We start from the raw sequence: 21,158 nt of genomic DNA, 5'->3' as shown, positions 1-21,158 counted from the left end.
AAAGATAATCCTGGCTACTCTTGGCCCTTTGTATTCCCATGAAGATTTTAGAATCATCTTCTTTAATCAAAAACCTCTTGGCATTTTGATTAAAACTGCACTGAATATATAGGTCATTTTCTAAATGTATATACAATTGATTTTTGTATATTGACCATGTATCTAGCAACCTTGTTGAATTAATTCATTTTAATAACTGGTCTATAGATACTTTGGGATTTTCTTTTCTTTTCTTTTTCCTTTTCTTGGAGACAAGGTCTCACTTTGTCCCCCAGGCTAGAATGCAGTGGCACAAACACAGCTTACTGCAGCCTCGACCTCCCAGGCTCAGGCAATCCTCCCACCTCAGCCCCACAAGCAGCTGGGACTACGGGCACATACCACCACACCCAGATAACTTTTGTATTTTTTGTAGAGACAGGTCTTAGCCACGTTGCCCAGGCTGGTCTCAAACTCCTGAACTCAAATGATCTGCTTGCTTCAGCCTCCCAAAGTGCTCGGATTACAGGTGTGAGCCACTACTGGACTTTTGGATCTTCTGTTACAATCACATCATCTGAGAACAATAACATTTTCACTTCTTCTTTGCAAGCTTTTTAAACTTTTGTTGTTTTTACTTTCTTAGTACACTAACCAGGACTTCCGGTAACAATTTAAATTGAAATCTTTCTCTTGCTCCTGATTGCACAGGGAAAGCTTAATTATGATTCCAAAATTAATTATGATGCCATAGAGTTTTTTGATATCCTTATCAGATTAAGGAAATTCCTTTTAATTCTTTTAACTTTGTTTTATCATAAATGGATACTGAATTTTACCAAATGCCTTTCCTGCTTCTGTTAATACTTTTTTTTATTTATTCTATTAATATAGTAAGTTAAATTGATTGATTTTCAAATGTTAAAAAATACTGTGTCCTTGAAACAAATGTGTATGTTACCCTTTTTATAAATTGCTGGAATCACATTGCTAATGTTTTGTTTAGGATTCTCACACATGTTTATTGGCAAGCTTGGCCTATGATTTCCCTTTCTTATGTCTTTGTCAGATTTTTGATACCAAGGTTATGGTAGCCTCATAAAATGAGCTGGGAAATAATCTTTCTTTATTTTTTGTTAGTTTGTTGGTTTTCTGTTTCATTAGCTGATGCTTTTACCTTCTATTATTGCCTAGCTTTGACGTCCTGTAATTCTGTTCTACAACTTTTTGTCTAACTTCTTGAGATGACGTTCTATTTTCCTTCATCTCTAGTATATGCGTTGAAAGCTGTGAACTCTCCTTTACACACAGTTTCAGCTACATCCCCCAAGTTTAGATATGTAGTATTCTCATTGATGTTTGTTTCAAAATGCTTTCTAGCTTCCATTGTGATTGCGTCTGTGAACTCTGGATTATTTCGTAATGGACTGCTTACTTAGCAAACACATTTTGCTATTGGCTTACAGTGTACCTGCACTGTGGCAGGAAACAGTTTCTGCAGGACAGGCTTGAATATTTTTGAGATTTGTTTTACCGTCCAGCACATGTAATGCCCAGGCTCATCAGCTTTTGTAATGTTCCAAGGGCTTAGAAAGAATGCACTTACTGAGCGTGGCATTACATGAAAGTCCATTTGTGAGAGAGAGTCATCAACAAACCCGGTATCATTAAGTACCAACTAAGGGCAAAATGTGAACAGCAGGTGTCCCTGGCAGAATCTAATAAAGCCCTAATCCCCTACAACCAGAAGGCAGACATGGCAGAGCCCCATTCAGGACTTGTAAAGGTGAGCAGAGCCTCCAAGAAGTGGAATTCTCAGCTCCACCAGGCTTCCCATGTTGCAGGAGGAAAATCAGGTGTTCCTGGGGCAAGCTGGCTGGGCAGCCAGCAAGAGTATTGCTTAATTTACACAGTTTTAAAGAATCAAGGCCAAGGGCAGCAACCCCAATAAAGTCATGATCCTTTGTCCAATTTGAAAAATGTGAGCCATTTCTCAAACCTGGAAGCCACTGATTAAAGGAACGCAGAACAGAATTAGGCAGGTCCTTGTAACACCAAGGCAGGTGTCATCAATAGTCATTTCCCCAATCTTTCTCCATGGGGCTGTTGGCCACTTGCTTGGGAAGTGGTGCGTTAGGGAAAGGGGAATGCCCAGAGCTTTCTGGTTTCGTCGAACTTAGGGTAGGAATCGACACTATCTAGGGACCCAAAGCACTACCATGTTCTCCCTATAAAGAGGGGGCGTATGGAAGCCAGGTTATGAAGGGAGTCCTGGCCCCAGTCTAGCTCACAACAGATCCACAGACCCACCCACAGTCATTTCCCTAGTTCCCAAATGTATACATGAAATGACCGGCAGAACCCTCACATTGGTTCCTTCACTCACTAGGTAAGAGCTACTCAGCTGGAAAAGTCCAGGAGAAGCCCGTGGCACAGTCTCCTTCCCCAACCCAAACCAAGACGGTTGTGAAAAACAATGCCACATCAGGGAAGGAACAGCCCAGACTGGTACCATCCTCAAAGACTTCAAAAACGGTGAAAGTGGTAGTCCCTGTCACACCCAAGTTAACTCATACCAGTCTGGTCCTACAAAGTTCAGATGGATCACAGTGATGACAGTGAGCTACTACAAACTTAACTAAGAAGAAGCGCCAATCACAGCTGCTGTGCCAGTTGTGTTACCTTTGCTAGAGTACAGTAACATCCCCCCAGGATGCAGCATGCACACACTGATCTAGGAATGCTTTCTTTTCCACTCCTATCAGAAAGATGAAACTCAGTTCACTCTCACATAGGATAGGCAGCAATGTATGCTTGTAGTCCTACCCCAGGCCTCATTAACCCTCCCACCCTCCAGCAAGGTAGTCCCAGAGGACCTGTATGATCTGGTTCAACTCAGAACATCACAGTGGCTCATTATACCTTTAACATCAGGCTAACTGGAACAGATGAGCAAGAAGCGGCAAGTATGCGGGAAGCCTTAGCATGCCACATGCACTCTGGAGGGTGCGAGGCAGAACCTACAGAGACTCAGTGGCCTGCCCCATTGGCAAAGCTTTAGGAGTCAAACATCCCTTCCAAAGAAAGGGACAAATTACTTTAACTCACAACTCTTGTCTCTCAGACAGAAGCTAATGTCTGGTAGGCCTCTTTGGGTCTGTGAAAGTTGTCAGATTCAAAACGGAGTCACTATATTAAAAACTCTGATAAACAGAGCTAGGGAAGGTTAGGAAGGGAGGGTTCTCACAGACAAATGCCTGATAACAAGACTTATCACAACAGACTGGAAAACTATAACCTTGCACAAAGGCCAAACAACCTTATACACACACACAAATTACTTCTGTGAGGACATCTGCCTAGCAACTGCCTGTCCAGCCTTAGAATCATGCCACCCTTGTTATTGATCCTTGTAGCTAAGAAAAATTATCTCAAAATAATTTTGTAATCATATTCATTTTTCCTTAAGAAACCTTTATCTTCCATTACTTCCCTGAATATGCACATAGTTTACCATAACATTTATCCCATTGCAATGCCTATTCCTGAATAAATACCATTTTCTTTTGGAGAGTCTCCCTCCCTATTTGTTATTTAGGATGACATAACCGGTGTCAGAAGTGCGACGTAGAGAAGGATCACCTGTGGAAAGAATCATTAATCCTTAGAACTGGTATGCAGTACTCAATTAAGCCCTTTGAGCTTTCTGCTTCCATGGCTCACCTCTTCTGCCTTTAAAAGTCTTCTTTCAAACCAAGCCTCCCATTTTTTGTAAGAAGCTCTTTTTCACTTTATTTGGGATCTGAGTTAATAAAGGACCTTAATAAAGGACCTTGCATCTGTCTGGGATGATAAAAGACTTTTTGTCTCTTCTGGCAAGTCCCTTCTGGTGTAAGGACCATGTCCCTCTGGTTACTACAGAATTTATATTCTGTCTGGTTCTGCACACCCGGTTTAATGTTCTGTTCGGACTGCATGCCTGGCTTAAAATTTCTGTGAACACACTTATTTTTTGTTTCATTTTGATTTGCTTACACACATCTGTATATGATTTGGCTCTTTTTTCTCTTGCTTGTTTCTGGCCATGATCTGAGAGCAAAACTAAAGATTCTAAATAATGGGTATGGGATGGCCAATTAACAAGGGCAGTCAGCACCATATAAGGCACCAGTCCAAACTCCCTGACAGGAATTATAGGATTTTTTTTTTGCTCAAGAGATTAATAAGAAATGAAATGGGATTTTTAAACATTGAGGTACACCAGGTCTTCTGGGACTCTGGCCAGCTATACGGTGGTCCATTCCTATGTGGTGATGGGCAAACTACATGAGGAAACATGCAGCACTGGACGGCCATTTTTCTAACTGTCTAAGCTTGTTAAAAACTGTAACTAACTACAGGGTTAACTCTCCATCTCTTTTTTCTGCCAACTTTGAATCTGATGAGTTTTCTGCCAGCATTAAGATAAACTCATTGCTTATGGAAACTAAGATTTTCTTTTAAGTGTTAAAGGGCTTTCAAACTAATGGCTTTATAAATTATTTCAAATCTATGGCAATGGCAACCAACAATGCAGACACCTTTTGGAAATGTAAATTTAGGTTTGTCTAACAATTGCTTAGGGTGGTGAAAAAGTTAATTGAAAAATTGATATGGCCGGGCGCGGTGGCTCAAGCCTGTAATCCCAACACTTTGGGAGGCCGAGACGGGCGGATCACGAGGTCAGGAGATCGAGACCATCCTGGCTAACACGGTGAAACCCCGTCTCTACTAAAAAATACAAAAAAACTAGCCGGGCGAGGTGGCGGGCGCCTGTAGTCCCAGCTACTTGGGAGGCTGAGGCAGGAGAATGGCGTGAACCCGGGAGGCGGAGCTTGCAGTGAGCTGAGATCCGGCCACTGCACTCCAGCCTGGGCGACAGAGCGAGACTCCGTCTCAAAAAAAAAAAAAAAAAAAAAAGAAAAAAGAAAAATTGATATTCTGGAAAAAAACTTTATAAATGTTTATATAAGCTAGGCTGTCAGATCAAACAGGTTAAAATCTTAAGCTCTGAGCAATACTATAAGGTATCTCTGTCTGACATAAAAATTATTTTGTCTGACACTTTAGAGCCAGAAAAGGCAAACAAACAAAAAGATTTGTTACAAATTCAAGGCAACTTGAAAATTCTGGGTTTTTTTTTAATACAATTTAGCCAGGCCTACCTAAAATGTAAACATCTGAATATTCAACCCTAAATTCATTTGAATCTGAAAAAAGGATTAAAAGGTTTTTAAAAGTCAAACTGCTATGAAAACTGCTTTATCTAAAATTCTGGTCCATAGCCTTCATGAATTACTTATCAGAGTAAACAGAACTTAGCCACGGATGAAAGTCCCATTTTGTCAAAAATATAATTTGATCCAACTATCTTTTATAAACCAGTGAATTTGTATTACTATCTTTTGCTGTTTCATGACCAAAATTCTAAAATGAAAGCCATAAGATCTTCATTTGTGTGTATACGCTTTTATGTATGTTTACACATATTATATGTTGTATCTACATGGTAAAATCTGGCATAGCCAGAAATCCCTTAAGAAATTCTATTCGGATTGGCTTAAACAAGAACTCATATAAAATATATAGTAATTAACCCAAATGCTTTTTAGTTCATGTGACTTAAATAAATCTTTTTTGTTTTTATGAGATAGGTTCTTTCTCTCTCACCCAGGCTGGGGTGCATGCAGTGGTACAAACATCGATCACTGTGGCTTCAACCTCCTGGGCTCAAGTGATCCTTCCACCTCAGGCTCGTGATTAGCTGGGACTACAGGCGTGCACCATTATACCTGCCTAATTTTTTAATTTTTTGTACAGATGGGATCTTGCCATGTTGCCCAGGCTGGTCTCCAACTCCTGGGCTCAAGCAATCCTCTTGCTTCAGCCTCCCAAAATGCTGGGATTATAGGCATGTGCCACTGCACCCAGCTGATTTAAGTAAATCTTGGATAAATAAGTTGGTTTTAAATTTGTTGATAAAATAAAAATAGAAATGTCTTCAAAACTGTCAGCATACATTTTTGCCTGGTTTTACTGGTCAGACAGGATTATATTTATCTCTGCTAGACGTCTTAAGGTTATAAAAGTATGAATCCAGCCTAAAGACACAATTATCTTTATTTGTATAACTTTTTAATGACTAAGACTAACATTGTTAGTTTAATAAAAATTGCTGTATCTTCTGTATTACCAGCAAAATACCCCTCTATTTACGTTTCTTGGGTAAAAACCTGATATTCATAGGCTATACAAATGGTGAAAAGGGAAATAACTTGAAATGAAGACTAGTTTTTTCTAATATCTCAGTTTTCATAAGTAACCTAGGTATAATTATTAAAAATAAATAAATTAGGTAAATGTAGATGGGAAAGTGCTTATAAAAAAACTGCCAGGTAATCTGAAATCTTAAAGTTATGCTTTGTTAAATTAAATGATAGATACTCATAAAATGTCTAAGTCATTTCCATATAAGATAAAGTACTAAAACATAAATTGCTGAACACAAATGTATGTTTGTTCTTGGCTTATTAAATTTTAGAGAAGGACTAAATATTTTTGCCTGTTAATACACAAAGTAATTATGTTATGGGAAAACATGTTTCCAAAAATTATAAAATGGTTCTCATCTATAAAATACTGATATGTGACCAGCAGTTTAAAAGTTTCTTGCTTCCAAGGTTTTCACTAAAAATTACAGTTACTAAGAGTTAAAATTCTAATATGTGTGTGTGTGTGTGTATATATATGTATATATAATACATTCTAATATGTATATTCTAATATGTGTGTGTATATATATGCATATATAATACATTCTAATATGTATATTCTAATATGTGTGTGTGTGTATATATATATCAGTATACAAAGTATACCAAAAGTAACATACGTTTCTGAAGAGAAAAAGTATAAGAGAGGAATAAAAATGTATTCTTTATTGAGAAAAAAGAGTAATTTTGTCTAGTTTGGAGATTATTTAAAATATGTTTCAAAATATGGGTTTAGAAAGAAAAGAGAAAGAAATCACTAAGTAGGAAAGAGAGATGTGAAGAAAGTTATAGGTATGTAGATGTATTTTAGTAAGGAAGGTTAAAAACAAAAGTGAATAATTTTGTATGAGAAAGACTCCTGTGTGGTAAATTTTTGTCCTAAAGTAAAATGTCTGTTTTTTTTAAGAAAGAGGAAGTACAGAACAAAGCAGAAAGGCTTAAGGACGTCATCGAAGGCCTATACAGGTCATAAAAGGTCTGTGAAGGGTGAATTTATGAAATAAATTTTATATGATTAAGTTGGTTATAATTAGAAGAAAATTATAATTCTTTCTAAAGCCCAAGTTTTAATATTAAAAATACACTAATACAAAGCAAAAAACATATTTGCTTATGTTAGAACAACAGGATTTTCTTGAAGTATTGATCAGCTATTAGTAAAACTGCAGGACATTTTGATTTTCAATTCTGAAATATGTTTATAAAACAAGCTTCTGAACTGCAGCTTTTTTCTAGTTCAGTCTCCATCTAATTTCCCTCGTTTCAGGTTAGAAATGCTGTCTTCATTTAGAATGGCGATTTCATTTCTCCAGGTAGAGTCTTCCTCTCGATGTGAATCTGAGAAGCTCAGCTTTGACTTTGGCCTTGCTGCGCGTGACTTGCAGGCCACATATCACTGCCTTCCGCTCTCTCCCCTTGAGAAGCTGCAGCTGCTTGCTTGGCTGGGCAAGGACTCTTTCCTTCAACTTTTTTGTCAGCTCCTGTAACTTTTTTCTCCAGTTTTAACTCTGTTACTATGGTCTGACGTACTGTTTTCCACCTGTATAACTCGATTCTGTACATTCGGCTTTTCTGGATGTGTATGAACTGTGCCATGGAAGCAGAAAACTTCCCATGCTGTGACTTAGAGCCATGTACTGCCCTGCTCAAGGTACTAACTGTCACATTTATACTCCTCCATAATATGGTGCGTGCTCATAACCTTGGACACACTCTTTCTATGTCTCATTAAATTCAAGTACTTTTCATCAGGTTCTACTTCCAGGCAAACCAAATGGGCTTCCCATGAGGAGAGGCAATCACACCCCAGGAGGTTTTCCTTTACCTTTTTGTAACTGGCCTACAAAACAAAGATTTTATGTTTTATCAAGATAATTTCCTGTGCTGTCTTTACTAAGTTTTTTTATTTTTTAGGAAAACTGAGCTTTGAGTGGGTTGTTTGTTTACATTCATGGAACTCCCTGTGTTGCTTTTGAAGTCCTTCTTATTCAGGTTAAATGAATGACTATTATCTAATAGTGACCTGTGCTCCTGTTTTGATCACGTGTTTTAAATCTTTTGGTATCTTTGATGGGCTTCCCCAAGATACAAATTCTAAATTAAATCTTTTTGACCCATAATTAGCTTTAGTATTTTCCAGTCAAGCCCCTGGAGAGCCTCAAAGGACGTATCTCTAATCTTATAAAGCCAGTAAATTGTTAGGCTTATCTGGTAAATTGTATAAAAAACACTAAAATGATACGTGACGCTAGACCTTCCTTCAGTCACATTTATGGGTGTGTTTTTATAGGAATGTTCCAAAATTGTATAAAACTCTTAGAAATCTAATACGCCATAACTCTGGTTATCATGTTGTATGCTACAGAAACAGCCAGATTTCCTTGTCAATTGCCAATTATAATGAACTTATACCAGACTTTAAACCATGGCTATTCTGTTTTTCTTATCCATTGTTATTGCTTTGATTTTTCTCTCTAAAAGTATTTGCAATCAGATTTCATGGAAAAGACTCTAAGAAGTACTCTTAAATACAGGTTTCTAATAACTTTAAGATCGACAGACTAAATGAAAATTCTTCAGAACTCTAATCAGGAAACAGACGAATTTGTGAAACTACTTATCAAGAGCAAGCAGAACAAAAATTAATTACATGAGATTAAATAACTGATGAGATGATTTTATGACTTCTATTTGAAACATTGTTGGTTCTTTACTTAAATGTTTGTTTTCCAGATCTAAGGATGTTTTCTCTTTTTTTGTTGGAGATAGAGTCTCGCTGTGTCACCCAGGCTGGAGTGCAGTGGTGCGATCTCAGCTCACTACAAGCTCTGCCTCCCGGGTTCACACCATTCTCCTGCCTCAGCCTCCCAGGTAGCTGGGACTACAAGTGCCCGCCACCATGCCCGGCTAATTTTTTGTATTTTTAGTAGAGACGGGGTTTCACCGTGTTAGCCAGGATGGTCTCGATCTCCGGACCTCGTGATCCGCCTGCCTTGGCCTCCCAAAGTGCTGGGATTATAGGCGTGAGCCACCGCGCCCGTCCAGGATGTTTTCTTTCTTAAACTGTCTATAACTTACAGCAATCTGGTAAAGTATACTTCTGTGAAAACTAGAAACATTTGCTTTTTCTCCCTACTCAATCCCTCCAAAATCTGGAAACTGTTCACAAGTATTCTTATGGCAACATGGTTATTTACAACAACAACAACAACGGCAACAACAAAAAATCTGTTCCCTCTTTATAGCAAGATACAACAGAAACCACTGGTTTTGTTCCCAGCGCCTTGTCTGGAATCTCAAATTTGAGAATGTGCATAGAACACCCTGCTTCAAGGGTTCCAGCCTTACAGCGGGTGAGTAAAAACTGTCACTTCCTGTCAGGTCAGAAACCTTAAGACTGTAGGAAAAATCTATAGTCTGCTTTGGTTTGTCTTCCCAGCCTCAGGAGGTTGTTAAAATCGGAGTGATTTTTTTCTTGTGTGATCAAAGTAGAGAGAAGAAGCCATGTTTCTGAAGAAAAGCTGCAATACTCCTGTTATCAGATGGGAGCCCTGTGCACTGTTTCCAAGCTCCCCAATTCTTCCAGCTTCCTCCCATCCAACTTTCTTCCGTAGAATTATTAAAAGCAGAGAACTACTCTATTCCTGAAGCCCTGTAAGCTGAAACTAAATGAATTTTAAGGGACAAATCTCATTCCTGATGCATGGGACACACCAAGAGTTCACCAAACCACTGATGCCACAACCAGAGACACTTAGACCACAAGACAGGACTAGAAGCTGACAGCTTCATGCTGTGGGCAGCTTCTCCCAAGGCACTGGAATAAGACTCCATTTTATAATGAGACATTTACCCCTCTTAATGCCTACCTTTTTGACTCAGCACAATAATGGTTTAATCAAAATTTCACAATCAGTAGCTTCTGCTGGGAACTAGATAGAACCCTAAGAGATCCTTGAGTCCACCTAGTGGGTGACTTTGGCAACATCTCTAATACAACTGGTGCTCACTGCACTTTAATCCAACTCAGTCATGGGACACTAGATGACAAAGTTGGTCTACATTGTCCGTTGCGTAATGAAGGAAACGTCTGTGCTATTGCTGATATTAGATGCTAAACCTGGATAAATTCTTCTGGGAAAATTAAGGCTCATGCCTGTAATCTCAGCAGAGGTGGGAAGATAGCTTGAGCCCAGGAGTTCAAGATCTGCCTGGGCAACATGAGAAACCCCATTCTCCACAAAAAGGAAAAAATACATACACACCAAAAAAGGAAACAGGCCATATATTATATAAAGTCTCACCCAATTTTCCATGGTCATTTGATTTATTCAACTGGTTGTCTTTAAGCCTATGTTCATGACTCAAAATATTATGCAACCTGGGATTGTCATATTATTATTAATTTCACTCTGCATCTTCCCTTCTTAAATTATTTATCTGTTGCTTAAGTCTCTGCAGAAGTACAACTCCTAATAGAATAATGTTGGCCCAGCGTATTGAGATGATGCCAACATCCATGGAACAGACAAAACCGTACTTAACAGTGGACTCAGGTAGACTGCACCTGAGGGCCACTCCCTCCACACCTCCCTGGTTGCTCAAATGTGGATAACTGAACTCTGACACTGACTCCTGGTCACCAGTCACTTCCTGCTGATGTGGAACCAGACCACACCAAACTGGGACAGCTCCATCCCAGCACCAAGGGGCAATCAAAGCCTGACTGCAGGTCAGCTACGCTTTTGGAGAAGATCTCAATTAAAAGGGGGAAATGCAAAAGTTATCAGAATGAAAATGGAGTCACTTGTATTAAAAACCCTAACAAAGTGTTATAGAGCCAGAGAAGGCCACGAAGGGAGGGTTCTCATGCTCATAGACCTGATAACAAATCCATCACAAAAGACTGCTAAACCACAACCTTGCACACAGCCCATCTCAGCCTCACATACAAAAATACTCCTCTGAAGACATCTGTCCCGCAACTGCCTGTCCAACCTTGGACTGGTACCACCCTTGTAAGGCAACTATCTCAAAACAATCCTGTGACCCTCCTCATTTTTCCTTTAGAAACTGCTGCCTTCCTTGACCTCCCTGAATATTCATAGTTTACTACTACATGCATATTCTCATTGCAATGCCTACTCCCAAATATTAATAAATATCGTTTTCTTACGGAGAGCCTTCCTCCGTGTTATTCAGGACGATGGGCTCAAGAGGCAGACCACCCCTCACTTGGGAAGGCTGCTCAGATCCCTCTCCCAGGAGTCATGGAAGGTGGCCAGCAGCGAGCAGGGCCCACACAGAAATGTGCAGGCAGCCCTGCCACCTGGGCCGTCCTCCTTGGCCCCAGTAAGAGAGTTACAGCCAGGAAGTTTAAGGTGTGGGGCAAAGACAGCAGGGACCACACGCCATGTGGAAAGCAGCAGGGCCCTGGTGGAAAGGGAACATCCACTGGGGACACCCAGTGATTAGACAGTGGAGCTGTCTACCAGGAGCGTGGCACTGACCCTGGCATGGGGCACGCCCGACAGCAATCCACCATGAAATAGAAGTTTGAATCCAGCAGGCAAGGGGCAGGTTGCGCAGAGCACGTGGCCCAGACCCACATATCATTCACCAGGGTACCAGCACAGCTCTGTCAGCCCACATCTAGGGCCACATTGTGAGTTCCTCATGACCAACAGAAAAGGAGGAAAATGAACAGGACTCGTGCACAGATGGTCAGCTCAGCATGGCAGTATGAGCCAAAAATGGTCCTGGGGTCCTCAGCCTCAAGCTAGGCCCTGCCTTAGGTAGTACACACACCTTTTGTGTCTTCATCAGCAGCAAGGGCACCCCATTGCAGCTGATTCTGATTGCTGCCCGCCCAGATACACCATGCTAGCCCTGACCTGCCCTTCGAGTTCCCCAGAGAGACCAAGGCTAAACAGACCATCCAAGGGCAGATTCCTATTTGCAGCCACAACGTGCCAATCCTCAGGACCCCTGCCATCCCTGAAGCCACCTATTCTCCTGGAAGAGCAGGAGCTGGAGCAGTCAGTGTGGATGGAGCCTGGCCACACTGCTCATGCAGATCCTTCCCAGCTAAGAACACTCTTGCCCATCCCACACGCGCTGAAGGAGACATGTACAAGAAGGCCGTAAGGGTAGATTCTCTCCCACTCCCACTGAGTGTCTATTGATAGTGGAAGGCATCAATCATCGTCGTATACTCATAGCAGAATGCCATACAGCAAGTAAAAGGACTGGACTGAAACTCCAAGAGTAAATCTTGAAAATATGATACAATGTTCTAGAATAAGACATTAATAAGAAGACATAGAATACAGATGCACCTGTAGGACATTTTAAAACACGTCAAATGAGACAGTCAAAGGATCAGTGGTTGTCAGTGTTCAAGGGGAGGGTGCAGGGTAAACAGGTGAGGCACAGAGGATCTCCAGGGTGGTGGCTTTTTCGGTGACACACAATGGTGGGTGCACGGCATGGGACATTTGCCCAAAGCCACAGAGAGGACAGCACAGGCGGGAACCCTCGTGTGAGCTATGGACCTGAGCTAATAATCATATGTCCACCCTGGCCTGTCAACTGTAACAAACACCCACACCAATGCAGGACATAATGATCCTGACGGCACATTTTTAACAAGTGGGTGGGGGCACAGAATTCTCTGTACTTTCTGTAAACCTAAAACTGCTATAAAAAATAAAATCTTTTCATTGTTCTTTACAAAAGAAGCACAGAGAGAAGAGCCACACAAAATGACACTTACCCATGTCTGTGGATCACGCCCCATCTTTAAGGGGGCAATGACAGGCCCTACCTGGTAGAGTTTTTGTGGGGATTAAACCAGTTCATTTCTAGAAGTGTTCACTGGAGTCTGGCACACAGAAGAGCACCCCAGAAAGCCCGGTGACAGCTCAGACACATCACAGGGTAGAAAGGTCCCCAAACATGCATGGGATGCTGTCCCTCGGAAAACAGGGGTTACCACTACAGACGGGGAGGGGAGGAGACCACAGGGACTCAAAAAAGAGCCAGACGTATCTGCAAGGTGGATTTGCATTTTTTAAAACTTGAAGGAGAAAAGAAGAAAAATGAAAATTAAATTACCTCAAGATCATCAAGGGAGCGAGTGATACTGAATCTCTTGGATCTCCCAAACGATCTCCGAGCAGACGTGCGTTGAGAAGGCTGAGTGAGTCCAATTCCCCGCCCAAATTTTGAGCCCTAAACACAAAGAAAAAAGGCATCAGGTTATTCTTTTGGAAAGAGATGTTTAGTCTTGTCCAACACATGGCACAGCAGAAAATCAAGGAATACTGTGGAACAAAGACTTTTAAAAAAGAGAGATTTAAAAGTCATCCCAGGGTAAATCTTATGTTAGGTATATTTTATATAAGAAAAACATGCAAAATTGAAAAAAAAAAAAAAAAAGAGGCATCACAGGATCATCAAGTATTCGCTCTGCCAACTGTGTGCCTCTGACAAAGCCTCCACCTCTGTAAACACAGAACAGGATGGCAGCAGCCCACCCCACAAGGCTGTTACCCAGATCAAATGAAATCACGTGCAAGGGTGCTTAGAAAGTGGACACAGTACTTTAAGAGTAAAGATGATTAGTATGAAGGCAGGTTTTCAGCAAATTCGTGCTTTTTCATAATTTTATAAGCACTTTAGGAAATGAAAGAATCCCTAAGCATTCAGCTGGTGTCTAAAGACCCAACCAACTCCGGCTCAGGAAATAACCGGCTATTAAAACATCCTGTCTGTCTTCCTCCAGGAAATGACCAGAATTAATTCAATTCGACAAACATCTATGTTGTGCCTATCATTATGCTAGACACTTCCCCAAATGAGAAACTGGCTCCAGCAAATCAGTCACCACCACCTCCTAAAAACAAAAAGCATCACAGCTGGGAGCTCTGCTTTCCTGAGGAGTTGGAATCCTAAGTGACCAATTTCACGCTTGAAGGAAGGGAACCTGTTTATGTCAAGATTTCGAGGCTCTGCAGCCACTTTTGGCTCTCCACCTGCATAAGAGTCTTGTAGAAAACCTTGCAGCAATTCCTTGTAAGACCCTGGGGAAACCTGCAGCATGCCTGCACCTGCCTGGAAGCAGATGGAGCAAGCCTCCCTCCCGCTGCTCTCCCCTCTCTCCCTGCCCACCGCGCTGACACACCCCACACAGCCCATCATGTCCTCAGACCCATTCCCGCCTGGGTCTCCCTGCCCTGGGCCGCTCCTCCTCAACTGAAAAGTCCTTCCTTCCCTACCCACTGTCATGGCCCAGCCCCACACCTCCATCCTCCACCCTTCCTTCCGTCCACACTCCCATCTCTCCACCCTCCCCTCTGCCCACACCCCCATCTCTCCACCCTTGTCCCTGCCCACACCACCATCTCTCCACCCTCCCCTCCACCCTCACCCCTAAGGACAGGCAGAGGGGCGGCACTATCCTCTTGGCAGGTGAGAGGTGCAGCACCCAGGGGCCGTGGCTGCCGGGAACACGCGAGGACGCTCAGGACGGACACCACCACTGGGCCCCCGCCAGGCCGGGAGGAGGCTCTAAGGCTGTCGTCCTGAAAGTGGCAATGCCCAGCAGAGGGCAGCCAGCAGGCATAGGCCTAGAAGCACAGCGGCCAGGCGCCAGATGGACCGGTCAGCACAGGTATCAAGCACACACCAAGTTGAGTTACCACAGTTGCCAGCTCACTCCAAGGCACTAGTGGCACAACTGCTTGTTCTCAAACTAAGGAGCAGGCCCCCATGCACGCTGCACCTCCGAGGCTGGAGAATGCACTGCACTGGCCTGCACCTGCCTGCCTGCTGCTCCCACGGGGCTCAGCTCAGGCTCCCGCAGGCTCCTGCCTTCTGTAACTCAGCCTGTAAGACACTCCTTGGAGGGAACCTGTGGTCCCATTCGGACACAGATGTGGCTTCCTGGTGTCTCTGCTCCCAATGGCAGGCACCTTGGGCGTCCTGCCACAGAGGGCTCTTCTGTGGTGACTGATAAATTGCCACCCCCGCTCTCTCCTGCTTAGGCCGGCATCCGTGTCCATGCTCTGGGTTCACACCCTCCTCTCACCCCTCCGGCTCACATTCTCTCTGAAGCATGCACTTCTTTGGTCACCTTTTGGATTCCTTACTAGCAAGTTAATGAATCTGACAGATTCTTGAGAAAAATTTGGCTAAGAAATTTCTTTTTCAAAAAATGTACCCACAGCTGACCCAAGCTGTAACATGTACCTGGAACCCAGCAATCCCCTTGCAGACCCACGACCCAGCCTGGTACACATCTGGCCTCCCCGCTGGTAGTCCTGTTCCCATGCCCGCCCCATGCTAGCCAGGCTTGGTGCCCTCAGAGGCTCCCATGTGGCACCCTGTGCTGCTGGCGGGGGCTCCCCTGGGCACCCACCTCGTGGTCTTTGTGCATGTTCTTCCCTCCCCTGACCCTCAACCCAAACAACCCCTCTTGTAAGAGACCTTTAAGCCCCCATCTAAGTTAGACTCCCCAGCGTCCTCTCTCCAAGCCTTTGGTCTTTTCCCTCCCACCAATGACACTGCTGTCAACCATGAGGCATCTCCCCTAGGGGACTGCCATGGGACGACAGCAGCAAAGCCCTTCGCTTCGTTTGATGCTGTCTGAAAACTTGCTGCCCAGCACAGCGCCGGGCTCCTAGCAGGTGTGCGGCCCCAGCAGAGGGGAGGCCTGAGAAGGTGCTCAGCAGTGCTCGTGAGACACACGACACGGAGGCCACAACACGGGGGACTGACTGCCCAACAACAGGGAGCGCAGGGCACCAGTATGGCATGCAGACGTGTGTTACGGCAACAGCAGTAACGGGAAACGTTCAGTCCGCTGCTAAAGCAATGAGTGACTTTGTTCTCATTACAGATTTGCTATTCTGTATTTTCTGCTCTCGGGAAGGGTGGGGAATGAACCCATGGCTTTAAGGTTGTCAGAATCAAAATGAGTCACTTGTGTTAAAAACCCTAACAAACAGAGCTGGGGAGGGCCATGAAGGGAGAGCTCGCACATTAGTATGCCTGGGAATAACAAATCCATCACAAAGACTGCACAAACCACAGCCGTGCACACAGGACATCACAGCCTCACTCAGAACACACTGTGAGGACATCTGCCCAGCAACCACCCGCCCACCTTCTGCCTGATACCACCCTTGGTGCTGATCCTTGTCGCAAGGATAATTATCTCAAAACAATCATGTGATCCTCATTTTTTCCTTTAAAAGCCTTTGTCTTCTTTGGCCTCCCCAGCTATGCACTGTAGACCATGGCAAGTATCTGCCCACTCCAATGCCCTGCTCCCAGATAAACATCATTCCTTTCAGAGAGCCTCTCACTGTTATTTAGGTGGACAGTGATAAGAGAGTTTAATTTTTTTTTTTTTTTTTGAGACAGGATCTCACTCTGTCACCCAGGCTGGAGGGAGAGGTATGATCATGGCTCACAACAGCCGCGACCTCCCAGGCTCAAGCGATCCTCCCACCTCAGCCTCCTGAGTAGCTGGGACCACAGGCATGTGCCATCACGCCCGGCTAATGTTTGTGTTTTTTGTAGACAGTGGGTCTTGCTGTGTTGCCCAGGCTGATCTCAAACTCCTGGGCTCAAGCAATTCGCTCACCTCAGCATCCCAAAGTGCTGAGATTACAGGTGTAAGCCACCACACCTGGCAGCCCTGACCACGCGCCGGGTGAGCGGCTCTTCCACAGTGAGCCTTGAAACTTGCTCCCAGCACAGGCAAAAGAAAGGACCTGTGATGCCTGACCACACGTGGATGCGCTGTGTGCTTTGGAGATGTAAAGGAGAAAGGAAAAGTCTAACAAGCAGACAGAAAACAATTCTTGCAAAAAACTAAATCAACTCTCAGAACGAGGGCCAGTAACAGATGTCACACTTCCACAGCAGGGAGAGACCAGCGTTTATTCGTGTTTCTCAAATAGACAAAGTTTTGTAAATTAATAAATTCAGATAATCACCACTGATTTAGCACCCCCCCCGCCCCCGGTGGACATAATCTCGACTCTTCCCCAAAGAGTACTAAACAGGGAAGACAATAATAAAAATCGCCTAAAAGGCCACTTGTTTCAAACTCCAGCTTTTAAGTTGAGAAGACTCCTCACAACTGTCTGAGAAGACAGGTGGTCCCCAGAGGACCATCTGCACTGTGCAGCCTTTGGCCACCGCACCTAGCACTCAAGGACAATGAGTGGAGCAGACACTGCCTGCTGCCCACAGAGCCCGGTCAGCCTGGCTCCCAGGCATCCAGGATGCAGTAAGCCGGCATGAACCAGCTGGCTTCAGGGAGAGCCAAGGACCTCAGGCCAATCAACCTACCTGGCTACAGGGTCCCAAGGGACGGCCGGTCAACCGGCATTACTATCACAGGCCCAGAAAAGCGTCAGGTTCCCTCCAAAATAAAACCGCTAGAAGTGAGGGGAGGGGGACAGTAGAACCTCACCCCCTGCTCAGGTACCAAATTTCGCAGCCCCTCTTGGTGCCAGCAGTGAATTGCTGGGCACAGTGGCTCACGCCTGTAATCCCAGCACTTTGGGAGGCCAAGGCGGGTGGACCACCTGAGGTCAGGAGTTCAAGACCAGCCTGACCAACATGGAGAAACTCCGTCTCTACTAAAAATACAAAATTAGCCAGGCATGGTGGCGCACACCTGTCATCCCAGCTACTCGGGAGGCTGAGGCAGGAGAATTGCTTGAACCCGGGAGGCAGAGGTTGCAGTGAGCTGAGATCGCACCACTGCGCTCCAGCCTGGGCAATAGAGCAAAACTCTGTCTCAAAAGAAAGAAAAAGGAAAAAACAACAAAAAATCACCCATGCAACCATCAGTTCAGAGCGAAGAAGAATTTTGGCACAAGAACGGTTCCAATGCCTCAATCCACGGATGAGAACTGGGGAGTCAGGGAAGCAAACCCGCTCAAGGTCACATAGCTGGTGGCTGACCTGGGACGATACCCAGCTCCGGCTGTGCTACCGCACTTTCAAAATAGTTATTCAATTTGATTTTAAAATCCAGATAACATAAAATTGACCACATTAGCTGGCTCAGTAGCATTAGGTGTGTTCGTGCTGTGATGCAAGCATCACCACCGTCCTCCAGAACTTTTCATCTTCCCAGAACGGAGCTCTGCCCCCCATTTAACACACACTCTCCATTCCCCTCCCCCAAACCCCCTCTCTCGCTTTCTGTCTTTATAATTTTGACTGCTCTAGGAATCCCATATAAGTGGAATCGGATAGTATTTGTCCTTCTGTGACTGGCTAATCTCGCTGATGTCCTCAAGGGCTGTCCGTGTTGCAGTCTGTGTCAGAATGTCCTTCCTCTTCAAGGCTGAATAATATTCCGCGGTATGGATGGACCACACTGTGTTTATCCATCACCTGATGATGGACATCTGGGTGGCTTCCGCCTTTCAGCGATTGCAAATAATGCTGCTATGAACGTGTGTATAAAGAGCATCTCCTCAAGACCTTGATTTCAATTCTTTGGGTATATATGTAGAAGCAGGATTGTGGGCCATGTGGTCATTGTACTGTTCGTTCTTTGAGGAGCCACCACACTGTTTCCCACGGTGGCTGCAGCACTTGGCATTTCCAGCAGTGTGCCAGGGCTCCTCCACATCCTACCCAATACAGGTCATGTTCTCTCTTGTGATGGTGGTGGCAGTTGTTTTATAGTAGCCATCCCAAGGAGTGTGAGGTGCTACCTCACTGTGTGTTTAGTTGGCACTGGCCTAATAATTGATGATGTTGGGCATCTTTTCACATGCTCATTAACTATTTGTGTATCTTCTTTAGAGAAACGTCTATTGAAGTCCTTTGCTCATCTTTTAATTTTTCTTTTTCTTCATTTTTTTTCTACTTCACAGTTTCACACTGGACCTTTGCCTGTTTTAATTTTAATTTCTCTTTATTTTCTTTTCTACTTCACAGAATTCACACTGGACTTTTGCCCATTTTTTAACTGGGTTATTTGTTCTTGTTGCTGAGTTATAGGAGTTCTCCATATACTCTGCATATTAGCTCCATATCAGACACATGGCTTACAAATGTTTTCTCCCATTCTGTGGGTTGTGTTTTTTAATGCATAGAGTTTTCACTTTTTTTTTTTTTTTTTTTTTGAGATGGAGTCTCGCTCTGTCGCCCAGGCTGGAGTGCAGTGGCCGGATCTCAGCTCACTGCAAGCTCCGCCTCCCAGGTTCACGCCATTCTCCTGCCTCAGCCTCCCGAGTAGCCAGGATTACAGGTGCCCGCCACCTCACCTGACTAGTTTTTTTTTTTTTTTTTTTTTTTTTTTAATTTATTTTTTAGTAGAGACGGGGTTTCACCGTGTTAGCCAGGATGGTCTCGATCCCCTGACCTCATGATCCGCCCGTCTCGGCCTCCCAAAGTGCTGGGATTATAGGCTTGAGCCACCGCGCCCGGCCAGTTTTTACATTTTGATGTAATGCAATTTATGTATTTTTTTCTTTCTTTACCCACACTGCTAGAACTAAAAATTCCTAACCAATTCAGTCTAAATGAACACTAGTCCATAAGCCCCAATGGGGCAAGGACCGTGTCCTGGTCACGACTACAGCCTCACCCCTCCCACAGTGCTTGGTGCATACTAAGTACTCAGTGAATACTTACTGAACAAATAGACTGTAGGCAAGAGAGTATATAGCTTAAAAGAGAGACCAGATAATCCGAAGGTATTTCCAAAAAGAGGCAATATAGAGATTTACGAGGAGTCAGATTTCTAGCTCACACCTTCACATCTCCTGCTATATTCTTCAGGGTTCACTCAGTAGACAGAAACCACCCGTGGTTCTAGCAGAGAGTCCCGTGTAGAGAAGGGGTAGCTTGGTATTGAGGGATGGAAAGGCAGAGGGACTCTGAGATGCCATGGAGTAGCAACCTTGGGAAGCAGCTGCCACCCCAGGGCTGGGGAAACGCGGGGAAGCAGAGGGAATTACTCCAACTCGGCAGCTCAGAGGAAAAGAGCCAGTGGAGCTGGGGCCCAGACCACGGAGGGGCATTGGGCTCGAGCCCTCAGGTTTTGTTTGTTTGTTGAGACAAGAGTTTCACTCTGTCACCCAGGCTGGACTCCAGTGGTGCAATCTGGGCTCACTGCAACCTCCCACCTCCCAGATTCAAGCAATTCTCCTGCCTCAGCCTCCCAAGTAGCTGGAACTACAGGCACACACCACCACGCCCAGCTATTTTTTTTTTTTTTGTATTTTTTGTAGAGATAGGGTTTCACTATGTTGGCCAGGCTGGTCTTGAACTCCTGACCTCAAATGATCCGCCCACCTTGGCCTCCCAAAGCGCTGGGATTACAGGCATGAGCCACCATGCCCAGCCCAGTTTTTTGGGATTTTTGGAGTTGGGAGTCTCACCCTATCTCCCAGGCCGGAGCACAGGGGTACGATCACAGGGGAGGGCAATTCCTGGCCTCCCAAAGTGCTCGGATTACAGGTGTGAGCCATGGCGCCCAGCCCATCCATTGTTTCTGAGGGGCCCGGAGGTTGGCTCAGTGAGCTGGGCAAACTGCAAACTGAGAGGGGAAGGAACTGCCCCTGTGGGGGTGAAACGTTGCTATGGTGACACTCCTGCCTTGCCAGCTCCAGGAAGCACCCCTGGGGACAGAGCCTGACAAGGATGCAGCTGTGAGCAGAAAGGTGGTGCTGAGACCCTATCGGTATCATAGAGGGTGGGCTTAGGGCTGAGGGTGGTAAGTTAAGTAACCAGCACACCTGGTTAAATCTGTTACAACAAAACTCTATGCGGCAGAAAGAATTCTAAGCCCAAAAGCAAAACTATTTTAGAATCAACAAAATTCCA

At 44.3% G+C, this 21,158-nt stretch overlaps 1 protein-coding gene across 3 annotated transcripts in view; it reads right to left on the bottom strand.

Annotated features, from left to right (window-relative positions):
* Window positions 1–21,158, bottom strand: part of RGS12 (regulator of G protein signaling 12) — a 148,528-nt gene that overhangs the window by 85,922 nt on the left and 41,448 nt on the right. For all 3 annotated transcript variants that reach the window (XM_030920117.1, XM_030920127.1, XM_010384402.2), the window contains one exon: window positions 13,407–13,523. In XM_030920117.1, the coding sequence (XP_030775977.1) occupies window positions 13,407–13,523 (117 nt within the window). The remainder of the gene's footprint in view (window positions 1–13,406; window positions 13,524–21,158) is intronic.

This window comes from Rhinopithecus roxellana, chromosome 2 (genome assembly GCF_007565055.1).
Source record: "Rhinopithecus roxellana isolate Shanxi Qingling chromosome 2, ASM756505v1, whole genome shotgun sequence".
NCBI classification, from domain to species: Eukaryota; Metazoa; Chordata; class Mammalia; order Primates; family Cercopithecidae; genus Rhinopithecus; species Rhinopithecus roxellana.
The sequence above is the reverse complement of the archived record's forward strand: the minus strand, read 5'-3'. Positions and strand labels throughout refer to the sequence as shown.